General features: G+C 43.3%; 1 protein-coding gene across 1 annotated transcript in view; it reads left to right on the top strand.

Annotated features, from left to right (window-relative positions):
• Positions 1-1,074: 1,074 nt before the first annotated feature.
• The window catches only part of LOC125487907 (transposon TX1 uncharacterized 149 kDa protein), a 39,677-nt gene continuing 31,292 nt past the window's right edge, over positions 1,075-9,459 (top strand). Inside the window, exon 1 of the mRNA XM_048620533.1 lies at positions 1,075-1,242. Coding sequence (XP_048476490.1) covers positions 1,075-1,242 — 168 coding nt within the window. The remainder of the gene's footprint in view (positions 1,243-9,459) is intronic.

The following is a 9,459-nucleotide window of genomic DNA, read 5'->3' as shown; positions in this document are numbered from 1 at the left end:
CTCTTCAGTGGACTGGCTGGAGGAAAGAAATTCTCAAAAATGGATCTGTCACAGACCTACTTGCAGATGGGGCCCACAAAGGAATTGCAGCCACTGATGACGATAGTGACTACAATGACTGCTACAAATGACTGTCTTTTGGCATTACATCAGCGCCAGCTCTATTCCAGAGGCCCATGGACCAAATTTTGAGTGAATTGCCAGGTGTCCACTTTTATTTGGACAATATTGTAGTTTCTGGATTCTCCAAAGAGAAACATTTGAAAAACCTAAGAGAAATCCTAAAAAGGTTGCAAGAACATGGCCTACAAATAAAAAGAGAGAAATATGAGTTTCTTAAAGAGTACTTCATAAAGTACCTGGGCCGTGTAATCATAGAATCCCTACAGTGTGGAAACGGCCCTTCGGTCCAACAAGTCCACACTGACCCTCAGAGCACCCCACCCACCTAATCTATACATTCCTAAACACTACAGGCAATTTAGAATGACCAAACCACCTAGCCTGCACATCTTTGGACTGCAGGAGGAAACCATAGCACCCAGAGGAAACCCACGAAGACACGGGTAGAACGTGCAAACTCCACACAGACAGTCATCCAAGAGTGGAATTGAACCCAGGTCCCTGGCGCTGTGAGGCAGCAGTGCTAACGACTGAGCCACCGTGCTGCTGGTGAGGGACTATTCAAGACAGCCAAGAAGATGAAGGCTATCATGAAGGCCTCTAGACCAGAGAATGTGTCTCAACTGAGATCATTCTTGGGACTTGTAAGTAACTATTGCAAGTTTGTGTCTGATCTGGCAACTGTGCTAAAACCCTTGCATCAGTTGCCAGGAAATGGGCCACTGTGGATATGGACCCAGGATTATGAGGTGGCTTACCTGGAGGTGAATTAAGCCCTAAAAAGGTCAGAAGTCAAAAGGTCAAATGCTCTAAAGGTCTGACTCATTTCCACCCAAAGTTACCACTGCAGTTGGTCTGTGACACCTTGCCTTATGGCGTTGGTGCTGCACTGTCACGCATCTTATCAAGTGGAGAGGGAAAGTCCATTGCATTTCAAAGTCACTAACGAAAATGGAGGAGAAGTATGCCCAATTGGAAAAGGAGGAATTGGGTGTCGTGGTTGGTGGTAAGAAGTTCACCCGTTTCCTTTACACCAAGCACTTTGTGCTGCTACCACAGGCTGCTAACCTCAGTACCGTCAACAACAGCAGTGCGCCTGCAGAAATGGGCACTGGATCTGTCAGCCTACTCATATAAAGTCAGATACAAATAGTGGGAGAAGCACAACAATGCAGATGTTTTGTCAAGCTTACTACTTCTAGGAAATAGGGAAGTTTGCAATTGGAAGCTAAAAATAATGTACTTTTCCCAGGAAGACAAGGCATCAGTGAATCAGGTGTGGAATGGTATCCAGAGTGACCTGGTCTTGAGCCTAGAGGTGGACTTAGTCCTAAGAGGAAAGACTTGAAATAGAAACTAACCAGAATTATGCACTTACCTATCTAGGAGGTGGAGTTGTCCATATCAGATGGATGATTTTGTGGGGAATGAGAGTCATTATTCCTCTCTCATTACGAGGAAAGGTACTGGAACAAATACAACAAGATCACCCTGGTGTAGTGCAAATGAGAGTAATAGCCAGGTGCTACTTTTGGCAGTTGAAGGTGGACTCTCAGATTGAGGAAAAAGCAGAATCATGTGAATTCTACGCGTTAGTAACAAAAGTGCTGCTGTTGTCACCAGTTCATCCATGGAAGTAGCCTCAGTCACTGTGGATTGAGAATTCATGTCAATTTCATGGAACTAGTAAAGGGACAGATATTACTAGTGGTCATGGATGCCCACTCCAAATGGCCCAAGTTGGCGGTCATGAAGTCAGTATCAGCAGAAGCAATGATAAACCGACTGGATGAAATATTTGCCAGGTTTGGGAACTCCTAACAAGTAGCGAGTGACAATGGTCCGCAGTTTGTAGTGCAAGAGTTTTGAGGAGTTCCTGGAAAAATCATGAAATCAGATATGTGAGATCAGCTCTGTATCACCCTGCAACAAATGGCCAGTTGTACAAACCTTGAAGCAGGCCTTTAAGGCCTCTCAAGGGGAGGGGTTGTTGAGTTGCTGTCCTAGCAAGTCCCTCAGCATGTGTAGGAAACAAACATGATTACCCAGTGTTTGTTTTTCAGCAGCAGAGGGAGAGGCGACAGCGAGGACCAGGGAGCTGCTGGGAAGATAAGTGTTCCCTCTTAAAGGGCTTACCTCGAGCGTCAGCGGCCTTCATTTTTCAGCAGCAGAGGGAGAGGTGACAGCGAGGACCAGGGGGCTGCTGGGAAGGTAAGTTTTCCCTCTTAAAGGGCTTACCTCGAGCGTCGGCAGCCTTCATTTTTCAGCAGCAGAGGGAGAGGCGACAGCGAGGACCAGGGGGCTGCCGAGAATATACTTGGGCAGCGGCTGAACTCGAGACACTAAACATGTAGTGTCTCCCAACCGCCCTCCTCCTCTAACCAAAAAAAAAGGACTCTGGTGTTGGTAAGGTAAGGTTTTTTATACTTTTTCTATTTCTTCTGTATTGTGTAATTGGTTAAAAATTTACTTTCTTTTTTTATTTATCTATTAATTGGCTATTTGAAAAGACCATAGCAGAGAAATATTAGAAAGTATTTAACTCATAAATTGATATAAAGTAATAAAGTAATTAACTAAGTAGAGGTGGCTGGGCAGGTGATGTGCTGTATTTGTACGATGTGGGAGCTGGCTAATCCCATTGTGAACGGCAGTGACCACATCTGCAGCAAGTGTTGGTTGCTGGAAGAACTCCGGCTCAGAGTTGAAGATCTGGAATCTGAGCTTCAAACACTGCAGCACATCCGGGAGGGAGAGAGTTACCTGGACGCTTTGTTGCAGGAGGCAGTCACACCTGGTAGATTAAGTAATTCAAATTCAGTTAGTGATCAGGGACAACAGGGTGTGACTGCAAGTGAGGCAGGTAGGGGGATCCTGAGTTCAGGAGTGGAGGAGCCTCAGCTTTTGACCTTATCCAACAGGTACGAGATACTTGCTCCTTGTGTGGATGAGGAAAAGGGCTGCGGGGAGGATGAACCAGCTCACCACAGCACCATTGTGCAGAAGGCCATTCAAGACGGGGAAGCAAAAAGACAAGTGGTAGTTATAGGGGATTCTATAGTTAGGGGGATAGATAGTATCCTTTGCAAGCCGGATCGGGAGTCCTCCGTGGTGTGTTGCCTGCCTGGTGCCAGGGTGCAGGACATCTCTGACCGGCTTGAAAGGATATTGGAGTGGGAGGGGGAGGATCCAGTTGTTGTGGTCCACGTTGGGACTAACAACATAGGCAAGGCTAGGATGGAGGCCCTGTTTGGGGATTAGCAAGCACTAGGAACGAAATTAAGGAACAGGTCCTCGAGGGTCATAATCTCTGGATTACTGCCCGAGCCACGTGCAAATTTGCTTAGGGATAAGAAAATTAGGGAAGTAAACATGTGGCTAAGGGAGTGGTGTGGGAAAGAGGGGTTCCATTTCATGGGGTATTGGCATCAGTTTTGGAACCGGAGGGATCTGTACCGATGGGACGGTCTCCACCTGAACCAATCTGGAACCAGTGTTCTAGCGAAAAGGATAAATAGGGTGGTCACTAGGACTTTAAACTAGTGAGTTGGGGGGAAGGGAAAGGGAAAACGACAGAGAGTATGATGGTAAATAAAAAGGTAAGCAGCAGGTTAGCATGTGTGCAGGAGGGTTTAAGTTCAAGGCAGACTATGAAAGAAGCAAAAAGGAAGGATAACTCAGGAGATATTATTAGAGATGTTGGAAATCATGAGGGTAAGAAAGCTAGCATAAAGGCACTTTACCTGAATGCTTGTAGCATTCGTAACAAGGTTGATGAGTTAACGGCACAAATCATCGCGAATGAATATGATTTGGTAGCCATTACAGAGACATGGTTACAGGATGGTCACAACTGGGAGTTAAATATCCAAGGGTACCAGACTATTCGGAAGGACAGACAGGAAGGTAAGGGAGTTGGTGTAGCTCTGATATTCAAGGACGACATCAGGGCGGCACTGAGAGATGATATGGGTTCTATGGAGAATGAGGTTGAATCCATTTGGGTGGAAATTAGAAATTCTAAGAGGAAAAACATCACAGAGTAACAACAGCCAATCAGAGAAGGACGTACCTGCAGAGCTCCAGCAGGAATTGTCATCTCACTGTGGGGTTGATCATGTCAATGTAAACTAGGGCTGGTTCATTTTGTTTTTCCTTTTCTGTAAATAGTCCTGACAAGTATACATGTTATCTACAATGCTTGTATAATAGTTCTAATTGTTAGATGTATATATATTGATAAGGGGAGTATGACAATAAAAGGGAAGGGTTGTTTTGTATGTGGTTATGTGGTTAGGTTTAAGCGTTGTGTTCGCTTTAAGCGAATAGGTCAGGTGACCAAGCACAGGAGCTGGGGGAGGCAGTCGCAGACGAACTGTGGAGCTGAGAGAATGCATAATAAAGTATTCTCTGTTCTGGTTTACCCTCTATCTACCTTGTGTTCTATTTATTGTTCTGTGAACCAAAACCTTAACTTTCCAAATTAAGGCTATTTTTCTAACTTCTCTGTAAATCCCGGACATTCAATTTTTAGAGACAGCGGTGTAACACCATTTTGAATGATTCAGTTGAACCTGCTTCCACCACACTATCAGATAGCACATACCTAATTAGTAGTCAATTGCTCAATGAAAACATTTTTCCTTGTATTGCTTTTGCTTATTTGCTAATTACATTAAATTTGTGCCTTTTTGTATTCAATCCTTTCATGAGTGGGAACAGTTTCTTCCTATTTATTCTGTAAAATCTCCGCTCAACTTTCTTATCTCCAAAAGAAAACAAACCTAACTGAAATAACTGCACAGAGGCGGTTCCTATCAGCAAATCACCCTTTATTTACCTGTGTGCAGTTCACTGGCTAGAGCCAGCCAGCCAGCCAGCTTGGCCCAGGTTAACAACCCCAATCAAGAACCTTGTAGTCAACGAGGTCCATTTGATTCCAATCACCACCTCCCTCCCCACTAAGTCCGGGCATGGAGACCTGGTCTTTCTCTTGTAGATTTCCTGCAATGTTTTCGCTACAGATCTGGTTCCTCTGGCACAGGCGGCATGTACCAGACTGTAGCCCATCTCTTGCACCCGGAGCATCTTGGGAGAATTTTGTCCTCTCTACCAGTGGTAACGGTATTGAGGCTGCATGCATCTCTGACTGTGAGGTTTCCTTGTAACTAGACGGAGGGGGAGAACCTATTGGCTCTGACAAGCATTGTCTGTTCTGAGGGGCCAGGTATGTTTTGCTTCTGCCCCGTTTGCAAGGTAACTGCTTTCAGGTGATCCATGTGTTTGTTCAGGACTTTATCACCTACCCGAACTCTGTAAGTCACGGGGTCTGACCTCGTGTCAACCTTGCCTCGTATCTGTACAGGGCGATTTCCATGGTTCCAGCACCAAACTTTGTCCGCTGCATTAAATTGTCTTTCTCGCTTAGAGGAGGCAAGTGGCCGGCATTGATGTTCCTGCTGCCATTTCGCCTGGACCTCCAGATCTGGAAATATCAAGTTTAACCTGGTGCGGAGTCTTTTTCCCATCAGCAACTCTGCTGGAGCTATCCTTGTTGTTGGATGTGGGCTAAATATGTCATGTTCAAGACAAGAGTTACTTCTCATTAGCCTGTGAGGTGAAGTTTTGTCAACCATATTAGAGCAAGAAGTCCCTATAAATTTACACTAGAAGAAAGATAGTGACAGCAAATTTACCACATGGGTCTTACACCATGATGAGCTATGGTGAGGGTCATTATTCAAAGACCAGTGCAAGTAGCAGCTTAGAGATTGGCTTTGTATGTGCCTTCAGGGCAAGGTAGCAACATTGAGACAAGTGGTCATTCAAGGGGTGATTGAAATCTGCAATGAGTAAATGGTAGAAAATTATGTTCACTGGTGCAGAGATGGAGAAGTAAGAACAGGAAACAAGGATTTTCACTGTTAAAAAACAGCAAAGTGGGAGGATAAAAAGTTCTTGAACTAATGGTTACTGTAGTTTGGATTATTTCACCTTTGTAGCTGTTAAGGTAAAGACTAAACCATCATTCAAAAGAATGGGAAACTAAGCAAAAAAATGCTCAACTATAGTCTACTCAATCTTTATGAGGTAAGCATAAGCGTCACGTATGCACCCATCATGCCGTCAGAGTTTCATGAGGTTAAGCCTCTGCAAATGCTCAAACTGGAGTTGGTAGCCTCAGCTCAAGACGAACAATGTGAACTCACAGAAGGGACTGGGCCTGAAATTGCTATCCTTGCCAATCTCACTCACTCTTTTTTATCTGAACTTTTCTTCACAACTGAAAACTTTTGGGAAATACAGTCTTGCTCTTCCTGTGCTTTTATTGCAGAGAGTTCGAGAGATGTTACCTGCTTGATAACGTGCTTGTTATTAAATTTTATATTTCATCTCAGTATTGGTAGCACTGGATTTTTTAATAATCAGAAGTGTCATCACTTGGAATTACTAACTTTTCCCCTTCATTACATTTATACAGAATAAGCTTTATTGTTAATGAAATGCTTTAATTCAAAAGTTTTTCTTTGGCCACGTGAATTTACACTAATAATAGACACAACTTTGATAAGAGATCACAAAGCTATAGCTTCATGCATATTCACTGCTGAATTTCAAAGTAAAATTACAGGTTTAAACTAAAGGTAATCGAAGATAATGAGCAAATGAAAGTTAGACTGCCTAATACTTACTTTGCACAGACTTCTTTCGAAATTACTTGATTTGTAGCTCCTTTAAAGTGAAAAAATAATCTGCATTTCAATCACAATCTGTCAGTTTCCTATACTGAATGAAGACTGAAAGCAATCACCTAATTAATTGTAAGCGTACTAGAACATTTGTATGAAGTGGAAGTAAAAAGGCTCTGGGCATTCTTCAAAGTTCATTTTATCTCCGGGTGTTTTTTTTTTCATTTCTTTTGTCCAAACTTGATCAGACTTCTTTGAAATAGTTTATTGTTTCATAGATCGCAAAATGAATGTGACACCACTCTCAGTTCAATTGGCCCAGGTATACCTTTATATTAAAGGACACGTAACCACATTTTGTTCTCTCTTAAGTACTGTGGATTTGCTTTAGCAACCGCAAGTATGAATTTGCATACATTTAGCAAAACAATGATTGTAGGAAGGTCAAAAAATCAGTTAGAAAAATGTTGTGCTGTTGAAAAGGGACTAATTTATCCATTAGAGTCTGTGTAGCTGGATAATTTGTTTACATCAGTGGGATGGCATGAACTTGACACAGGAAATGATCCATGTGTTATAATTGCAAAAGCGTGAGATGCACACATTATTGGGCCTTGGGCCTCATTTAAATGCAATTGTAGAGCTGCAAGCACTTTGAGAATCTCCAGGCAGCTCACTAATGAGTTGGCTTTCAGGCCTCTACATCATCAGCAGCATTCATAGAGTCATATTAAGAGAGCCATACAGCACAGAGACAAGCCCTTTGGCCCAAATGGGTCCACGCTGACCAAAATGTCCATCCACGCTGACCCCATTTCCGTGCACTTGGCCAATATCCTTCTAAAACTTTCCTATCCATATATTCATCCAAATGCCTTTTAAATGTTGTTAATGTACCTGCCTCAACCACTTACGCTGGCAGCTCATTCCATATGCGTACCAGCCTCTGTGTAAAAAGTTGCCCTTCAGGTTCCCGTGTATTCTTTCCCCTCTTATACTAAGCTAATGCCCCCGGTCGTCAATTCCCCAACCCTGGGAAAAAGACTGAGTGTATTCACCCTATCCATGCCTCTCATATTCTCATACACTTCTATGTGATCCCCTGTTGAGTTTCCTACGCTGTTAAGAAAAAAGTCCTAGCTTGCCCAACCTCTCCCTAGAACTCAGTTCCTTGAGTCCTGGCAATATCCTCGTAAATTTCTTCTGAACTCTTTCCAGTTTATTAACATCCTTCCTATATCAAGTTGACCAAAACTGAACACAATACTCCAAGTGAGGCCTCACCAACATCCTGTACAACTGCAACATAACTTCCTAATTTCTATATTCAATGCCCTAACTGATGAAGGCCATTGTGCCAAAAGCCTACTTCCCTGTCCCGTCTACCTGTGACTCCACTTTCAGAGAACCATGCGCCTGAACTCCAAGGTCCCTCTATTCCACTACATTCCTTCAGGCCCTACCATTCATGATGAAACTCCTACCTTGATTTGACTTTCCAAAATGCAACACCTCACACTTGTCTATATTAAACTCCTCCATTAATTCTTAGGGAGATAGGCAGAGCACCAATAAAATAAAGAATCAAAATGGGGCAGAGGTTATAGTCGAAAATTGCTGAATTCACTCAGTCCAGAAAGTTGTAACGTGTCCAGTAAATAAATGAAATGCTATTCCTTGAGCTTGCTTTGAAATCTATTGAAACGCTGCTGGAAATCAAGGACCAAAAGCTCAGAATAAGACCAAGATGGAGAACTACACGCAGGCAGCCAGAAGCTCAGAAATTGCTTGTAGAACAAGTGGAGGTATTCTGCAAAACTGCCATCCAGTCATGATTTAATCTCCACAGTGGAGAAAGGACGGTTTTGTGAGCCATGAATATTGTATAGTAATTTGAAAGAAATACAACGAAATAATTGTTTCACCTGCTATTGGTGTGTAGGGTCTTGCATGGATGTAAAAGGACAGGTGTTACATCTCCTGTGCTGCATGGAAATGCACAGTAGAAAGGGGAGGGGGTGTTGGGGGTGTGTGAAGAATGGATCAAGGTATTGATGAAGGTTTGATTCATACACCAATCTCAAAGGGGGAGGGAGATGAAGATGTGTTCAGTGTTGGCATGATGCAGGAAGTGACAGGAAAAGCTAAGGATGATCTATTGAATACAGAGACTGGTGGGAGAATGATGAGGAGTTGTGAACCTTATTGTGGTTCTGTGAGGGAAGAAAATGTTAGAACTAAGAAAGCCGAAATAGAATGAACACAGGCAAGTTGTGGAGAATCTTCGGTTGTGAAAAAAGAAGTCATGTTGGGAGCAAACACAGAAAATGCTGGTGAAAGAGAAGTAGAGATGGAAAATGAGTGTGAATTAATGCTTAGAAGTGTGAAAATACATCCTATCAGCTAACATTTGCAGACTGGACTGGTCTATTTTGAAACAACAAGGTGCAGGGCTGGATGAACACAGCAGGCCAAGCAGCATCATAGGAGCAGAGAGGCTGACGTTTCGGGCCTAGACCCTTCATCAGAAAAGGGGGAGGGGAAGGGGGTTTTGAAATAAATAGGGAGAGAGTGGGAGGCGGATAGAAGAGGGATAGAGGAGAGGATAGGTGGAGAGGAAACAAACAGGTCGAAGAGGCGGGGATGG

The sequence above is a fragment of the Rhincodon typus genome, chromosome 3 (genome assembly GCF_021869965.1).
Source record: "Rhincodon typus isolate 14 chromosome 3, sRhiTyp1.1, whole genome shotgun sequence".
Taxonomy (NCBI): Eukaryota; Metazoa; Chordata; class Chondrichthyes; order Orectolobiformes; family Rhincodontidae; genus Rhincodon; species Rhincodon typus.
Note: the sequence above shows the minus strand (reverse complement) of the source record. Positions and strands in the feature narration are given on the sequence as shown.